The following is a 19,624-nucleotide window of genomic DNA, read 5'->3' on the forward strand; positions in this document are numbered from 1 at the left end:
CTTCAGGTCTGGAGACCAGGAGGCTTACAGCTCAGCCAGAGCCAACCTGAGGAAGGGTATCTGCCAGGCCAAACTCAAACATAAACAGAGGATTGAAGATCACTTCAATTCTTCAGACCCCCGGCGTATGTGGCAAGGCATACAATCTATCACAGATTACAAACCACTTAACTCTTTGCCCCCCCTCCAGCTCTGCCTCCCTCCCAGACGAGGTCAATCACTTTTATGCTCGTTTTGATCAAAATAATAAGAAGATCTCACTCAAAGCTGAGCATCAACCCAGTGAACTGCCTCTCACACTCTCCACATCATATGTTTACTCCACTCTGCGTAAAGTGAATGGACGGAAAGCAGCTGGCCCTGACGGAATACCTGGTCGTGTGCTTAAAGCCTGTGTGGAGCAGCTGCCTGAGGTCTTCACGGACATTTTCAATCTGTCCCTGGCCCAAACCACGGTCCCCACTTGCTTCAAAACCTCCACCATCGTGCCTGTACCGAAGCACTCCACTGCCTCGGTCCCTAACGACTTCCGCCCTGTTGCACTCACCCCCATCATTGCCAAGTGCTTTGAGAAACTGGTTGCATCCCACTTAAAATCCTGTCTCCCTACTACATTAGACCCATTCCAATTTGCCTATCGCAACAATAGGTCAACAGAGGACGCCATCTCAATGGCCCTTCACTCTGCCCTCACCCACCTGGACAGTCAGAACACACATGTGAGATTGCTGTTCATAGATTTCAGTTCTGCATTTAATACGGTAATCCCCTCCAAGCTGATCTCCAAGCTCAGCCATCTTGGAATCAGCACACCCATCTGCAACTGGATTCTAGATTTTCTGACTAACAGACCTCAGTCTGTTAAGTTAGATAACCTCTCCTCCTCCATCATCACCCTGAACACTGGAATGCCCCAAGGCTGCGTACTTAGCCCTCTCCTGTACTCCCTATTCACCCATGACTGTGTTCCTGTTTATGGCTCCAACACCATAATCAAATTTGCAGATGACACCACGGTGGTAGGTCTGATCAAGGATGACGATGAGTCAGCCTACAGGGATGAGGTGCAGCACCTGGCTGTGTGGTGTGCCACCAACAACCTGGAACTAAACACCCAGAAGACTAAGGAGATCATTGTGGACTTCAGGCGGACTAGGAATCATGCACACACACCCATCTACATCAACGGAGCTGTAGTGGAGCGTGTGTCGAGTTTCAAGTTCCTTGGCATCCACATCTCAGATGACCTCACATGGTCCCTAAACACCTCCACCCTGGTCAAAAAGGCACAGCAGCGCCTTTACTTCTTACAGAGCCTTAAGAAAGTTCACCTCAATCTCAGGATCCTTGCTGAATTCTACCGCTGTACCATTGAGAGCATACTCACAAACTGCATCTCAGTATGGTACAGCAATTGCTCTGCATCTGACCGCAAAGCACTCCAGCGGGTGGTGGAAACTGCTCAACGGATCACCGGCACCCAGTTAACTTCCATCGAGAACCTTTATCAGAAGCGCTGTCTGGGCAGGGCAAGAAACATCATCAAGGATGCCTCTCATCCTAACCATGGACTTTTCACCCTCCTTCCATCCGGCAGGCGTTACAGGAGCCTACGCTCTCGAACTAGTAGGCTCAGGAAGAGCTTCTTCCCCGAGGCTGTGACACTTCTGAACTCCACACCACCAATCTAACCTGCACCTGCTCTTTTACTGCACTGATCACAGTACTTTACATACATTATTTGCACTATTCATATTTTGCACAGACTGCACATGGTTAAAGCTATTACTGTCTAAACTATAAACTGTCTAAAGTTGTTACTGTACAAGCACAGTAAACTTTCTACAAAAAATATCATTGCACTACTGTTTTTTTTGCATATAATAAATTGTTCAACAATACTTTTGCACACTCATCCAACTGTATTTATTACCACTGTTCTAACGTTCCTGCTATTCATAATGTATATATAATCCTTCATTGCTCTGTTCATAATGTACATACAATCCCTACATTGCATTCATATTTATATTCTGTATATACTCTGATCAATATTGTATATAGCAACTCCACTGTACATTCTGTATATCATAGCTTTACTTACTCTGCACTTTTATGTATATAAAACACTATATTCTTGCACTTCTGGTTAGATGCTAACTGCATTTCATTAGCTCTGTACTTGAACTCTGCATAATGACAATAAAGTTGAATAGAATCTAATCTAATTTATATCAGTAACTCAACTCAAATTGTGAAACTTTTGTATTAAATAAATTCAATGCACATAGACTGAAGTAGTTTAAGTCTTTGGTTCTTTTAATTGTGATGATTTTGGCTTACATTTAACAAAAACCCACCAATTCACTCTCAAAAAATTAGAATACTTCATAAGACCAATAAAAAAAATGTTTTTAGTGAGTTGTCCTTCTGGAAAGTATGTTTATTTACTGTACATGTACTCAGTACTTGGTCAGGGCTCCTTTTGCTTTAAATACTGCCTCAATTCGGCGTGGCATGGAGGTGATCAGTTTGTGGCACTGTTGAGGTGGTATGGAAGCCCAGGTTTCTTTGACAGTGCATTAGCTCATCTGCATTTTCCTCTTGACAATAGCCCATAGATTCTCTCTGGGGTTCAGGTCTAGTGAGTTTGTTGGCCAGTCAAGCACACCAACTGCATGGTCATTTAACCAACGTTTGGTGCTTTTGGCAGTGTGCGCAGGTGCCAAATCCTCCTGGAAAATTAAATCAGCATCTTCAAAAAGCAGAAGAAAGCATGAAGTGCTCCAAAGTTTCTTGGTAAATGGCTGCAGTGACTTTGGTTTTCAAAAAACACAATGGACCAACACCAGCAGATGACATTGCACCCCAAATCATCACAGACTGTGGAAACTTAACACTGGAGTTCAAGCAACTTGGGCTATGAGCTTCTCCACCCTTCCTCCAGACTATGATCTTGGTTTCCAAATGAAATACAAAACTTGCTCTCATCTGAAAAAAGGACTTTGGACCACTGGGCAACAGTCCAGTTCTTCTTCTCCTTAGCCCAGGTAAGACGCCTCTGACGTTGTCTGTGTTTCAGCAAATTCCTTGACACGTCTGTGTGTGGTGGCTCTTGATGCCCTGAGCCTCAGTCCATTCCTTGTGAAGTTCACTCAAATTCTTGAATCGATTTTGCTTGACAATCCTCATAAGGCTGCGGGTTTCTCTGTTGGTTGTGCATCTTTTTCTTCCACACTTTTCCTTCCACTCAACTTTCTGTTAACACGCTTGGATACAGCACTCTGTGAACAGCCAGCTTCTTTGGCAATGAATATTTGTGACTTACTCTCCTTGTGAAGGGTGTCAATGATTGTCTTCTGGACAAATGTCAGATCAGCAGTCTTCCCCTTGATTGTGTAGCCTAGTGAACCAAACTGAGAGACCATTTTGAAGGCTCAGGAAACCTTTGCAGGTGTTTTGAGTTGATTAACTGATTGGCATGGCATTCTTCTTAGTTTTTGTTAAATGTAAGCCAAAATCATCACAATTAAAAGAATCAAAGACTTAAACTACTTCAGTCTGTGTGCATTTAATTTATTTAATACATGAGTTTCACAATTTGAGTTGAACTACTGAAATAAATGAACATTTCCACGACATTCTGATTTATTGAGATGCACCTGTATATGTTACTAATTTTTTTTTCCTGCAGCATTTGACACACAGCATATCAACATTAAAGTGAAAAAGACAACAGTATTATCTGCACTTCATATAGACCAATGACGTTCAGCATGGCGTAGGCCTAATCTATGCTACGCACTAAAGTACGTAGGCCTACTTAAAGTTAAGTCCCTGACATGGATTGTAATTGATGTTGGGGATCGAGCACAATTTAGAAGATCATATCACACAGAGACAGATGTCAAATGTAGTACTGGGATATGAGTGACGTGGCTGAGAGCAATACATTTGAGAAAGAACACCTGCTTTTACGTGTTTGTAAATGAAGGTCAGCGCAGACAAAGGCTGCAGACAGCACACCTTGTTTGTTATCTTTATTTTATAAGTGCACAAAGTTCTGTTGTTATTATTTCTGTATTAAAAAAAAACCCCTTTACAGATTCAATTGATGTATTGCTCTTATCTGTACGATCAAAACTGAAAGTGTAATTTAAGTTATTTTCGGGGTTATCAGGAGAAAATGGCTCATAACGCGTATCCGCGTTAATCGACTCCAGAGGGTTAAGAGAAGAGGAATTCAGTCCAACAGGTAAAATATCTTCAGGCATCCTTTATGGATTACATATGAGCTGATACAAAAATAAAAAGGACTGACTTTTAAAGACAGTTTAAAGAAATAGAGCTCAAAGCCCTCCATCTCCTGTTTATAGCGGTCTCTTTGAAAGTTAACTTCACTCTGAATTACCCAGCATTCCCTGCAGGCGTGGATTGACTATAATCTCACAGAGCTCCTAAAGTGTGGTTCAGAGAATTGCAGTCTTCTGTGGCAATGGCATGATAAAAGTGATAAAGCATACCTTGCCTTGGTCTCAAATTAGTGCCTGATTGTTTTAGGTGTTCTGTTTAAGTTACTGTTAAATATGACTTAAGAGAGGAATAATTATTATTGTTAGCAGCAGCAGCAGTTAGAAATTATACATAAGCCTTTATAAATACACATTAACAATGTTTCAAAAAAAAAAAAAAGATAAAATAATGCAAACACACTTCAAACACTAAAGAGCGGGGTGGTGAAAATGTAATTCAACTTTTAAACAGGAGGGGGTAGTAAGATTCCTAATAAAAACTGACACACTAAACTAGTCTGATGCTCAGTAAAGCACAGTAATTCTCATCCAGGCTCCTCAGCTAATTCACAAGACTACTTATATATTAAATCAAACTTAATTAAAATGCTTCAAACTGTTAATAAATGGAAGATCTACAACATGTAAACTGACAACATATTTCTCACTCGGGTAAAACTACACATTTGAGGTCTCACTCGGACAATTTTGACCACTGCAACATAGCTGGATTGTGCAGATGGGCTCTGAATATCGTCTTGGACAATGGGGGGCCTTGGAATTAAAAAGACTGAGAACCGGTGTGGCATATTCTTTTCTGGAGAAAAAAAAACAGGTATGGCTGAAAGATAAAAGCTGTGGCCTGGGGCTAAAGTAGGCTACTCTTCAGCATTCCTCATCTCTCTTCAGCCTTGCTCTACTGTAGTAAATAGTACAGTAGTTTGTAGTAGTCAACTCCAGCAAATATCTATCAATCTATCTAATCAACTTATGTAAAGAGTGCGTAAAAATTAACAAATATTACCATACAAACAAAAACAAATGATGAGTAGCCTACTACTATGAGGTATAGGCCTATTACTCGAACAAAATCTGATACAATAACTGACCAATTTTGTCCAGATTTAATATGCTTGACAACATCATAGCTACAAGAGCGTCTAAAATATATAGGCCAAATGTTTAGCATATTCACATTTAACAGTGTAGATAGGCTATATTAGGTTTATATTAAGATATTTGTTCTTTTTTTTAAATATAAAATTGCATTGAAGGAACATTTAAAATTTGAACATTCAAATTTCGGCGTAAAAGCGCGGGTGTTTGCACTGCAGCAGGCATTGGTTTAACTAAGAAACGTCGAAAAGCACTTCGAGGAATTTACAGACTTGTTGAGACAAAGATCGTGTCATATGTTTTAGCAGATGAGTTTGTTGCAGAAGGCATATGTTTAGGAGCTCATAGATAGTAGTGCATATACCTGCTGAGAAAGCACAGACACTGCTCGAGCTTTCTTCGTTTTCATAAGAGTTTTTACGCAGCTAGGCATTAATATCCTGATACGAGTGATACGATACATGGTCGTACAGAAAAGTTTGATAAATGTGTTTGATAAATTCAGACTGACGATGCTAACGTTGCAGTTGTTTGCTTTGCAGCACACGTGCAGAAACAATAGAGATCACTGTCAAACTTACTCATACCTGTCCTGTGATACTTGAATCATTTTGCTATTATAACAATGTGACATTCATTTGCAAGTAGCTACAAACATAAATGGCGATATTTACAAAACCGTAAAACAATTTTAAGTACCCTTATCAGGTGTTTGGCAGAGCAGCTGTGTGTTAGTGTGTGTGTGTTGAGTTGTGATTGGTAAACTCGATTTCCTGGTACACACATGATCTGAGATCACTCTCGAACATCCGCTTCTACAGTTCTACAAGACGGGACTAGGCGGTAAGACACTTTTACTCTATCACTTCAGTAACTCTCTAACTTTGTTTGCAATGCTAGAAACATCTCGTTTCGCTGCAGAGAAGTGATGCAAACATGGAAACGGTACAAAAATGCATGCTGATTAAACAGTAACGCAGTCAAACGGAGTGTTTCTGGAATGTAAGGATCTTTGTGTTTATGGTTTTCATTTTCTGATTAATTCTGAAATGGTATCACTTAACAAAGAGGTTTGGAGTAACTTGCATATTTCTCAGTTTTATTCTTAAGATTTCATTTCACAAAAAAAAAAAAAAAAAATATATAATAATATATATATATATATATATATATATATATATATATATATGAGTTTGAAGATAATTAAGGTCATTAATTAACTCACTGGCTAAACGACAAGCCCCATCCTCTCATGTTCAATGTACTTTTTTGGTAAAGTCGTATGCAACCACATCCTCTTTTAATGCAAGACCAAGATCCTGTTCTGACTGGCTCCTGTGACACCACAGACACCTTACTGGCATCCTTTATCACTTTAAAAGTATAAATATGAACAAATATGTAATGGTTATAAAATTGAGCAGAATGAGCAATTCAGCATACTTGTTTATTTGCTATTTAAGGGATAATGTACAGACATTATCACAATTTTTTTTTGGCTGAACATTATCCTACTTTTTGTGCTGCGTGGACATGAAACATATTTGAATAGCTTGTGGCCAATATTCTGAACTATTTAAGTGCTGAAAGAGTTAAATGACCCACAACAATAAACTATTCCAGAATGTGGATTATTATTATTATTTTAAATAATTACAATATTTGCCCACTTTCATTGCATTTAAATCGTCATAAATATCTCTTTTGGCATTTGACTATTGGGTATTTTTTACTTGATTTAGAGTGATGGTGTTTCACTCTTGCTCTCTCATTCAATCATTTGTCTTATTGTTCAGTAGCACTAACTGTCTCACAATGTCCTTGCTCTAAAAAAATCAATCTTTTACACATACTCACAAAACCAGTGCTTTATATGATGGTGTTGTTGTTCATGTCTTTATAGCCAAACTGGTATGCTTTCATCAGCTTGAGAAAGTCTATTGCTTATTTTATTGCATCCTTGAGAGAATTTGGGTATGACATGCTTTTTTTCCTGAAAGCTCATTTTGCATCGACATGGTTTAGGGGGCTGTAAAATGATTGGAAAATTCCTGCAGTGCTTTTAAGCCTCATATTGATGAGTGCAGTAGATGACATGCGTCATGATGCATCACCAAGTTGATAAATAGCCTAGAAAAGCTAGCATGGAAATTATTTTCATAGTAAACTATTTTTTTTTTTACTTTTCTTTCTATCTGAAGAGCTAACCCTATTTTCCACACAAATAAACAAGAGTTTCTGCAGTCCCCAACACTAGTCACTGAAGAAGCAGCCAAAAATATCACAATGTCTTAGAGGTCCGTAAAAGGGAGGCTGTGTGTATTAACTGGCAGACCTCAATAAACGAGACCTCTGTCTATTGATCAAGAGAGCCCTTTCACTTCCTTCTCGAGGCATTTGTAGTTCAGGCCTAGGCTTGCGCAGAACTTCCTGAGTGGAACAGAGCTGCCGGTTTCAGAACAAGCCTCAAGAAGAACTGTTCAGAACTATGCCAAACTGCTTCTGTGTTTAAATTTATTTGACTTTCAGACCCAATTTGTGAGCACATTCAGACAATTTGTGTGCCACTGATCTGCACCAACTGTGGTTGAAATGAGAGGCCTACTCATATTATTTCCTGTTTATGCAACAGTTTCCAGTCATGCAGATCTTAACAGACCTTATTTTGTCAAGAGTGTGCATGCATGACCTAATGGTTTTTGGTTTAGATTTTTTCTTCTTTTTTTTTTTCTCCTAGTAAGTTAAGGCAAGTTTTTTGATGTGTTGACAGGGGCAGTGTTTAAAATCACAGGCTGCTCCGATAGCAGCAGACTGGTGCTCTCAGCTTAGAGTAGTTTGATAGATCTGTTAGGGAAGCTGTCAAATTCCTTTTCGGAGCTGCTTGATGTGAACAACTGTCAAGTCAGTCTGAACTCAACTCCCATATTGTGCTAGCGGACCTCAGTGGGAACCCTAAACAATTGGAAAGAATAACCACAGTTGAAGTCTCTTTAATATCTAATTTAAATTGAGAGCAAACAGAGGCTTATGCTCAGCTGAGAAAAAAATAAAAAGTTTTTATCTTAAATTCACACATTCTGCTTAAAAAAAAAGTTTTTAGTTAAGAGTAAGACATTTGATGACATTTGAATGAACACAAGTTTTATTATTAAATTCATTTAATTATAAGGGCTGTTTTTGGGGTACTAAAGGAGGTCTTCACATCATAGAGCAGCTTCTCTTATCATTGTTTAAATGTTTGAATTAAACTAAAATTCAGGAATTTTAAAATAACTATTGGGGCTTGAATGTTATAGAATGCTTGGCATTTCAGTCTTTCGTCCCCCTTCATCAGACATGTCAATCTGCACATGTCTGGTTTTTGTGCACAAGAAGGAAAAATTAACTTCAGAACATGTTCTAGGATTTAGATTTTTATAAGTACATGTAATTCATAAAATGACTGGATGAGCCACAATTTATAAAGAGTGGATGAGCCATAATAATAGTCCTACATTAAATATCATTGCACCACACTGCAGTTGTCTGTGACAAATAAAATAAAATTTAAATTTAAAGGCTCTTTCACACAAAGATTGATAACTGTTCAATAAATGTATTAGCATCAACATCAATGTATTGTAATAGTGCTGGGTGGGTTAACCAAAAATTATCACAAATGTTTTGTTTTTTTGTTTTATCTGGTTTTACGGTTTATTATGGTTTGACCCTGACTCTGCCTTTATACGAATCAGACTGCATGAAAAAGTTGCAGAACCACTGCAGTTTAGTCACAAGCCAAACTAATATGGTTCATTATATTATGATTAGTTTTTAATGTAAATTAGATTGTATAATTTCCAAATTTAAAGCAAAAACAGAATGGTCTGACCTTAGCTTTGAGAAATTATGCTAAATAAAACATTTCTGCATCAACAGAAATAGCAGACGGGCTGAAAGAAAATGCAAATTAACTCTCAGACAGCAGGTGGCGCTTATGGAACAGCAGCAATAAAACATTTCCTTGGATACTGCTGTAAACGAAGCAGCACTGTGAAAATGCCGTCTAAACTTTTCTGAAGAAAGTCAGTTTGCCTCAGAGATACATTCATATAAACCCCCACCCCAATTTAGTATTTCTTTCAATATTTCACACATGGTGAAATGAGTTTACTCTGCCTGGTACAGTATTTTTTTTGTCTTTGCGGCCATTTACAGTTAGTTTCTTTGCCCAGTTAAAGAATTAGTTGTGTGTTATTAATAGTTCTCTAACCATTAGTCAGAAGTGTCTGCAGTTAACAGGGTTCTCCTCTCAATTCACTACGCCACTTGTACCGGTATGCCTTTTTAAAAAAGTCATTCTGTGTGCATAATTCAAACCTGTTTACTGTTTGAACCGGTATATCACCCAGCACTATTTTGTAATGTTCCGTTTATTATAAGTGCATGCTTCAGTTTTGTTGTCTGCAGCATTAAATGCTTGATTTATTTAATTGACCCTTCACAGGGAGCTTGATTGGCAGCCAATCAGACCAATAACAATTCAGAATCCGCCATTTTGTCTGACAAACAAATCAGAGAGGAGAGTAGAAAAATAATGTGTGTTGACGTTCATGTTTATTTCTTGCTAAAACTAGTAAAAATAAGAGATGATCGGTTCTCCTGCCGTTTGAACGGAGGTGTTAAAGTGATCTGTAACAACTCATTAAAGAGCCACAAAATGGTATTTATTGTTTGAATTTACTAAAAAATGACAACATTTGAAAGCTGAGACTTTGTTTCATATCCCCTCTGTCTTGTCTGTTGGCACATTGTTAGTTTCCCCTTTGCTCCGCGATGCATTTTCACTGTGTGGGAATATGATGTGTTTTGTGAAAGCAGCATGGCTTTTCGAACAAAACCGTAACTAAAAGGGGTGGGTCTTTGCGAAGGGTCATTTGTGTGGATTCTGATTGGTTGTCAAAGTTTTTATTGTTCATCAGATAAAAAAAATAAAATAATGTTTTAAATTGATTCCAACTGCGTTTCATTATCATTGTAGTAGTGGTGTAGACTTCCTTATTCTCAGAGAATTAGAACGATTATTAACTTTATAATTATTTACATTTATAGGTATCGTCCATGATGTAAATGGGCCTTAAATCAAACTTTTTTTTTAACCTTGTTGTCATTTATCAAATTGCAGTGTTCTGAGTTCAATAATAAACCCACACCTAACTGTTATCTACAGTGATTTTACAATAGTTAAGGGTGTTTCAAATAGCGTCATCCCTAAAAACAAGCTTTTCGCTTAGAAAAATCACCATAACACACTGCCTTCATGGCTCATTGCTTCATTATACATGCCATCTCCGATGCAATCTGTTGTGTCTTTACAAAGTTGACACATCAGATCATCTGCTTTTTGCTCCCTATCTTTGCACCAGACATGCAGAGAAACTCTCTCCTCACAAGTATCTCAAAAAAGGGTTTGGCAATGCAGCACCACTCAGCAAGACGCTACCAATGGCAGAGCATCAAGGCCGCAAGAAATGCAGCGGCACGCCCAGTGTAACCTCCGACAGGTTCCTCTGACGGCTTGATGACCCCTGAGAGAGATGTGCTGGAGAACTGCAAACTGATAGAAAGTCCTCTTCGACTAGAGGAGAAAAAGACAGTCCGCCCAGCATGCTGCCCCAGAAGGAAAGAGCTAGAGAGAGAAGCAGAGATAAAAGGGTAAACAATATGATAGTTGATATAAAAAGGGGGATGGTAGGAATAATAAGTGTCTCCAGAGAGCTGGAATTTGAAGACAGAGAAACAGAAGAGGGAATAAAGGGAACAGAGGGGCAAAGGAACCGTGTGTGTGTGTTTCTGTGCATGTGTGTGAGGAAGAGGATGAGATCATCGCAGTCTCCTGTCTAATGAGTGATGGGGTTGGGAGGCGTGCTGAACTGAGGAGGAGGGTTTGCTTCTCATGCCGGTGGAATCAATAGCGTCTGTAGACCGGAATACTGTTCCCACATTACTGCCAACACTTCAGCCACGGCTCTTCTTCCAGCACGGATTACACTCAGATCGCTTGTGCATTTGTTCACTCCCTTACTTTCTTTCTCCATCTCTCACGTTCTGTCTCCCTACTATCTCTCTCCTCCCTCTCTCTCTCTCGCTCTCTCTCGCTCTCTCGCTCTCTATCTAGCCAACCCACACCCAGTGATTCTGTATCTTGGTTTTTTTTTGTGGTGGTAGGAGGGATGCTGCTGTGAATTCTTTTTTGAATGTGTTTGACACATTTTTGTCTGTACCACAGGAGGTGTGCTTTCTGTAATTTTTTGGGAGTAATTGTTTTTGGGAAAGCTTGTTGAAAAGAGCTTACTCACAATGTTGGGCTTGGATGTTTGTGAATTTGGTGGACAGTTCCTTGAACTGCTGTGGTTAACAGTTTGCTACAGAGGTGAGGATGCATTTACGTCATCTATTATGAGAGAAACATTTTGAAAAGTGAAATTATATGCAAAAAATTACTAAACATATTAAAATCAACTTGAAGGTGTGCATTTGGAATGCTCTTTAAACTCCACAAGACGTCCGGTGATCTGCCAGTTTAATAGACCATTTCTAAACCTTTAGCTAAAGTAGTTGGAAGCCTATTATGTATGGTATTTATTAGTTGCAATGTATCATAAAGCCTATTTACAATTGAGATAGAGATTCAAAATCAAGTAGAAAGTCATATATGTGATCATTTCATGTGATGACTTCCCCTGTGGTTGTAGACATTTTTATTGTTGGCATGTGATGCAGTTAAAACAAGCAAAGGTGGATCGATCAATATGTATTGATCAATCTGTTGTTGCACTCACAACATTGCTTTGTGTGTGGGATCATCATGTTGCTTGTAATTACATGGCACAGATGTTGTTGATTCAGGGCTTCACTCCGCAGAGCTTCTTCTTACTGACACCAGTCCAGTGTTTCTCAATCCCAATTTACCTCTTTAGCAGTGTCTTCCACTCTCTTAGTGTCTCCATTTCACTTTGATATGTAGGAAGTAATGATGTGTGACAAATTTTTATTTACACTGTATTTATGTGTAAAGTGCAGAGTAAATGTGCATATGTGTGCTTTTGCTATCTGAGATTCCTATAGAGTGTGGGTTCTCTCTAAGCATTCCCATTAATCTCAATGGCAGTTGCTTGGATGACGCAGGACTTCTTGTTGTTCAGTTTTGCTGGTCTTTTGAGCAAATTACCTGACTAACTGTTGTATGGACAGGGAAATATATAAATATGAAATCAGTTTAACTCTTTAAAGCACCCATAAAAAAAAACGAATTTTCCCCTGTTTTTGTTTTATACAATACTATAATTCGATATTTTGGACAACTTTTTTGCAACCGAATGGTGTAGTTAAAACATCTTCCAACAGGGGTTAATTGATTCATGCTAACCAACTAATCGCAACCCGATTCACAAGAAGAAAAAATGTTTTATAAAGTTTGAATTTCATATGAATTTGTAATTCTTATGAAAATGTGTGATTTTTAGTAAAAAAAAATTAATAAAATGAAGCATGAATCTACACCTAAACCTAACCTTAGTGGGGAGGTTGTATAAAATTGTACAAATTAGATGATGATGATAATTCATTTGAGTTCCAGTTTATCAAAATGTAAAATAGTTATGAATTGTCACAAGACTGTTGACAAAACCTAGATCTCTTGTATCTTACTCAAATCTGTTCGCTTTTTGTAGTTTGAGTACCAAAACAAAACATGAAATCCAAAGTTTACAAACCTGATTTCATATCAAATCCAGTCTGATCAGACTTTGATATTTTGGAATGTCTTAAGCAAAATTAACATGCATAAATGCTCCATTATCTATTGTCAATAGTGTAAAGATGCATTGTGCACTGCTCACACAGAAGGCACTTTCAAACCAAGAAGATTTCTGTTGGTCAGCATGGTAAGCCCAACCAACTTGAAAGAAATCTGTGTGGTGAACTTTTTTCGCCCTCATACAAATCTCCTGATAGTGTGGATTTCTTTTGTAATTACTGGATTTTGCTTTTGAAATTTTGCCAGTCAATGGCAAATTTATAATGATACTTTGGATATTGACAACTCCGTATACACTGTGTATATATACAGTGCAGATAATTCAGTCTTCAAGATCGGATTTTAAAACCGAACTGGATTTGTGTGGCAGAGTAGTGTGCAGTGGGGTGATCCCAGTCGAGTCAATGGTGTTTAGAAAACCAGGCTCCAAGGGACTGACCGGTGCATGGGTTTCTCAGCTCGGTCTCTGCTGGACTACAGGTGCTGACACGTTCAAGAGCAGCATCACAACTCAATGAGCCTCAGCTGCTGCTGCGATGGATGGCTGCATGTCAAGAGACCTGACACATGTTTAAAAGAGTAGATCAATTAGATTGCATGTAGGAGAAACAGAGATTCCATGAAGCTGACGTGTTTGTGCACCCTGTAGAGACAGGCCATATGAATGAGGAAGATCACATGCATCATTTCCCTTCCCTTCATGCTGTCAGGTGTTCAGCTGGTTTCTCACATTACAGCTGCTATCAGACTAACAACCCTGAGAGAATTTACATGTCACTTAGTCCCCAACTTCTACATGTACTACTACTCTTTTTAATATTTTTGGTACCAGTTTTTTTTTTTCGAGTATTTGTAATTATCGAAATTATGTGTTGAGAATAGTTCATAAATCTGTTGTCAAAAAAATAAAAATAACAAATCTTTATGGTCTTTCTGTGGTTTTCAGCTGAAATAAATGCTCTGTAGTTTAAAAATTAAAAGCAAAGAAATTATATTATTTATTCAATCCTCAATTTGTATTATTACAATTGTAATGCTTCTTATTTTGTTTAATATTTTGTTGAGTGATGATATAAAATAATATTAATATTTTTAAATGTATAGTCATATTGATATATAATCAAATTCAAATATAATCCAAAATGTGCAGCGCCTACAAACAGGAGCAGCAAACCTGAAGCTTATTTGAAAAAATTGCATTTCAATTGCTAAATGTTTAAAGTTTATCAGAATATATATATATATATATATATATATATATATATATATATATATATATATATATATATATATAGAAATAGCAGATTTTTTGAATACTTTTTGCTTATGTTGTCAGATTGCTAGTCCTTTTAATGTATTATATATATATATATATATATATTATATATATATATATATATATATTTATTTATTTATTTATTTTATACTTAAAATCAGTGAAACAATAAACAAAGACAGTCTGTAGATATTGTTTGTGCCGGTTTTACTTTTTTCATTTCCTCTCATTTTTCTTTGGCATCATCTTGTGAATAAGTGTATCCCTGCAGCGTTGTTTCATTGCATTACAACCGAAACCTTTTGTGACAGTGTCAAATGGCTTGCAGGGTTTTGTCTGAGAAGAATTGTGCAGATTTCTGGCCTGCTGTGGTTTGTGTTTGTTTCTGACTTACAAGATCAGGGTTTACAGATATGCATCAGTCTCAACTTTGCTCTCAGTTAGCAGAGAGGCTGCATGTTGTCACTCAGTTTGATTAGCAGAGAAGCTGCACGGCTTCAAAGTAGTTGAAAAGAGGATTGTGAGGGTTGCAGAGCAGCTGAAAGTGTTAATGTACAGGGAGAATTTAGTTACATCAGCCGCTGAGCATCTTAGCGCAAACTCTGACCATAAATTCAGATATTTACTATAACACGCTGTACTTTTACACACAAGTGAGTGAACAACAGAGTCAATGCTTTTGTGGTCCTTATTTGACATGTTTAAACCCTGAGGGGTTTATTGCCCTTTGCAAGGGTCTTACATTCATGTTACTCTAAAAAGAGTAAGGTTTGTGTGGTCTTTCTGAAGCCCTAGTGGGCTTTCCATTCATCTGCTGAAAGTCCACTGAATATTTGGGTGTACAGCTGTTGTGTGTTGAGTCTGAGAGACTGCAGTTTGTCAGGGCTGTTTGCTTGTTCACACTCCACCTCATTAGCTGTGCACTGAAACCTGCAGCACGCCATCAGACAAAAACCAGCATGCTATCCATCACAATGTAGCCAGGCCTTTAACTGCTTCTACTGATCAAAGCATGTTGCCTGTGAAGCTCGAGAAGCTGCACATCACATATTTCACACAGAAACTATATCTCTGGAGGGTGGGGAAAGCTAATTAAAAAAAGCTTGTCAGATTCTTTAAAGTATTATCATTGCTATTTAACACAGCTGAGCAAGGGAAATTACTGTCATTCTTCTCTTTGCTAATAAAAATGACCTCTCACTAGTGGCCACTGTGAGAATGGGAGCCGCTAGTGTTTTTCAGAGCAATTGGTGGGTTGCGATATAAAAATGGCTGTTGGTCTGATCTGATCGTGGACAAGAGGGGAAAAATCCTTGATGCTAAAAATATGATCGTGCATGGTTAGGATAACAAAATAAATACCTAGTTGGCAGAGGCTATTGTATTTACAGTATGCTAATTCCATGCACCATCGTGGTTGGGCTAGACAACATTACAAAAGATGGCCAAATAATATCTTAGTATAGTAAGCGTTTTGACGCGATCGACCCAAGACCTTTTGCTGAACTCATTGTTCTCCCTTTACACGTCTCATATCACAATCGGAAAGGCATTTATTTTCAATAAAAATGAAGAAAATAACCAAAAAGTTGAAAATAAAATATCGGGTAAGGTAAGTGTATGTTTTATAATGTACTACAGTACTTGTCAATATTTGAAATAAGTAGTATACATAACAGAAAATTCTATTTTTACATAATGCAAATAAATTTTCTATATATTTGTCTCATTAATTTGTCTCAAAAATAATATTGTCAATCCTATTATATATTTTTTTTTACATTATGAACAATTGCAAATGATTAGCTTTTAACTTGTGCACATTGAGAGGAGAACAGTGATGTTTACTGCTTTAATGTGCAATATTAATATGTATCACATTGCAGTTTTGAGATGCTACATTATTATGCTGAAAACATGCCCTGAAATGCCATGAAAATGTATCTATAATCATCTTTAATGCAATCCCTCTACCACATAGTTCATTTTGCTTGTAATTTACAGTGAGAATCTTGGCATTGGCTCGTGGATATGCTTTAAATTGCCCAATTAGTCCAGTCATTTATTCAGTGTGACCAGGCCTCCCTGTAGTGAATCTCAACTCGGGGGGATTTGATTTGTGTGTTCGGTGTGTTAGAGATATTTAATTGGTGTGCATTTTTTAGCAATATTTAACCTATGATTGCACAGGGATAATTAACTTAATAGCCCTATTATGCATAGGATATTGGTCCAAAGGACTCCAGTGTGCAAAACCTGGCCACACTTGAGTAAAATGTTGCACCGCTGCAGTCAGTTCAGGCGTTTCCATTTTGCACAAGAGTCGACTGTTGATTAATACATGTTCATGCATAGCCAAATTTCCCCTCTCACACTTCATTACCACGTACATCTGTACACATTTAGATTGTTTATTTCTCACTAATTAGCAGGTTAATTGGCTAACATTGTCTTCTGCAGCTCCGGTATACCGTATGTCTAAACAGCATTTTGCACCTGGATATTGTGCATCTTCCTCATAAACCATACTCTGACCTACTTGTCCTTCCTCAAATTGTCTTCCTGGATAGAGTGGGATTTTTCCACAGGTTCAATTTATGTAGAGATACAGAATCCATTCCCACATTTTCCTACCTTTTTGTTGGAGGAAATTGGCTTTCCATTTTTATGTACAGCTGCAGCAGCAGCAGCATGTGAGTGTCATGGTCCTTGAGCTACTGCTATACAATGCAGAAGGAGATGGTGGTATATTTTTATGAGATGGTATCAGTGAAAATCGCTCTTATAAAACTAATGGCGTATTAGAGCGTGACCCTCAGAAACACCCTATTGATTCCATCAGATCAGATTTTATAGCTTAGTCCTTCCATTATTGCATTTGTCTTCACAATACAGCACTTAGGGTTTTTGTTCTCCTTTCATAATGCAAGGAAGGTTCATCATCACTGTTGATAGTCACTGGGAAAGAGGACATATGCATGTTTCCATGGCTGCTGAGGCAGATCTGACCTAGACACAGTCGACACACTATACATATAAAACATATAAACCTGGGTGGGGGTGTTTCTGTCTTTTTTTCTTTGTTCATCCTCAGTTGTGTTCAGGAACATCCATCCTCCCAGGAGATTTGCATGTTCTCACCCTGGCTAATGAAAACAATGATGTCATGTTTTAGATGTTGTCACTTCCCATGAATTTAGTAAACACTGGGGGTCCAGTGACTGTTTTTAAAGCCACAAATCCCATATTTTCTGTTGTGAGAACTATAAGATATTCTTGCTAAACTATTATCCAAAGTAAAATTAATCTATAGGGTGAAAACTAGCTAGTTTTAAATTGGTGGTTTTTGCCTCGCCTTGTCCAAATCCAGAATTAAAACTGTATTTACGCATCTCAGACTTAGTTTCTAACGGGGTTGCAAAAACTGCACAACTAAGAGATTATGTAGAAAATAAAACCGCTCATATAATATTGAGTTTGACCTCCTGAGGTTGGCAATTAATAATTTGTGAAGGTTAAAGGGTTAGTTCACCCAGATAGCAAAATTATGTCATTAATAACTTACCCTCATGTTGTTCCAAACCCGTAAGACCTCCGTTTATCTTCGGGACACAGTTTAAGATATTTTATTTTTAAGATATTTTTCAGAGAGCTCTCAGTCCCTCCATTGAAACTGTGTGTGTGGTATACTGTCTATGCCCAGAAAGGTAAGAAAAACATCATCAAAGTAGTCCATGTGACATCAGATGGTCAAGTTAGAATTTTATGAAGCATCGAAAATACATTTTGGTCCAAAAATAGCAAAAACTACGACTTTATTCAGCATTGTCTTCTCTTCCGTGTCTGTTGTGTGAGAGAGTTCAAATCAAAGCAGTTTGGATATCCGGTTCGTGAACGAATCATTCAGTTCACCAAATCGAACTGAATCGTTTTAAACGGTTCGCATCTCCAATACGCATTAATCCACAAATGACTTAAGCTGTTAACTTTTTTAATGTGGCTGACACTCCCTCTGAGTTCAAACAAACCAATATCCCGGAGTAATGCATGCACTCAAACAGTACACTGACTGAACTGCTGTGAAGAGAGAACTGAATATGAACACCGAGCTTAAGTCATTTGTGGATTAATGCGTATTAGAGATGCAAACCATTTAAAATGATTCAGTTTGATTTGGTGAACTGAATGATTCGTTCGCGAACCGGATATCCAGACTGCTTTGTTTTGAACTCTCTCACACAACAGACACATTTTGCTATCTGGGTGAACTAACCCTTTAAGAGTCTGAGGCCCCATTTTGTACCCTATTTGTGCAGTATATTTCTGTAAAAACACTCTAGGGGAGTCATTCAGACATTACAATTCATATCTCTGAATTCATATGACAGATTGTTGTCCCTGTTCTTGGCCTTCTGCATGGAGAGCAGTTTTCTAGGTCTTTATTTTCCTCTTTTTCTCTGAGGAGTAATACCTCAGCTGTCTGCTTGCCAGGTCTCCGGTAATTATTAGCTGTTACGCTGAAATGCAGTGTGTTGGTTGTGACGATAAAAACGCGTTTTTCAATGTCTGACATGTGGCTGAGTTAATAAAAGCAATGCATTCTTTAAAGTGATCTGCTAAAATGAGACTGGCTCATTATAATTAAACAGGGACAGAAGATTCAGTTGGTCTCTTTGCTACATATATTATCAGACTGTGGGCATTTAGCTAGGAACCATCTCTCAAATGAGCTGAAAAGAAATGAAATTAGCAGTGTATTGCTCTGTTACGCGAGGATTACAACAAATGACTCTGAATATTAAAAGAGGATAAATGTGCAAATCTGTTGTCTCTAACCGTGTTAGCGGATCTGAGTTGGTTTGTGTTTCAGGCCCAAACAGTGTGTGAGAGGTAGAAAGATAACGGAAAATACATTCAGCCTGTCTTTTATCCGAGTCTGTAGAACCATGAAAGAATCCCATAGAACATTGCAAACCATGTTGTTTAACAGGTCCTAGATTTCACACTAGATTTTTACACTAATAGTTCAATATCTGGCCATTTTATGCTTTTACCAGGATCATTTTAACTTGGATCGTGACTAGCCTGCTGAAGTCCCTTTCCAAACCACTCCAGAAATACGGTCAAAAAGCTTTAAAATAA

The 19,624-nt window shown here is 37.9% G+C and overlaps 1 protein-coding gene across 2 annotated transcripts in view; it reads left to right on the top strand.

The window, feature by feature from the left end:
• The first annotated feature begins 6,133 nt into the window (after positions 1–6,133).
• Positions 6,134–19,624, top strand: part of LOC132144595 (rho GDP-dissociation inhibitor 2-like) — a 28,179-nt gene continuing 14,688 nt past the window's right edge. Inside the window, exon 1 of one of the 2 annotated variants that reach the window (XM_059555164.1) lies at positions 6,134–6,251. Coding sequence is in view for 1 of the 2 variants with exons in the window: in XM_059555158.1 (XP_059411141.1) it covers positions 11,748–11,820 (73 nt within the window). In the remaining variant the exon portion in view is untranslated. Of the gene's footprint in view, positions 6,252–11,588; positions 11,821–19,624 lie in introns of those variants that run through there. The other variant, XM_059555158.1, reaches the window with a different exon arrangement.

The sequence above is a fragment of the Carassius carassius genome, chromosome 1 (genome assembly GCF_963082965.1).
Source record: "Carassius carassius chromosome 1, fCarCar2.1, whole genome shotgun sequence".
NCBI classification, from domain to species: domain Eukaryota; kingdom Metazoa; phylum Chordata; class Actinopteri; order Cypriniformes; family Cyprinidae; genus Carassius; species Carassius carassius.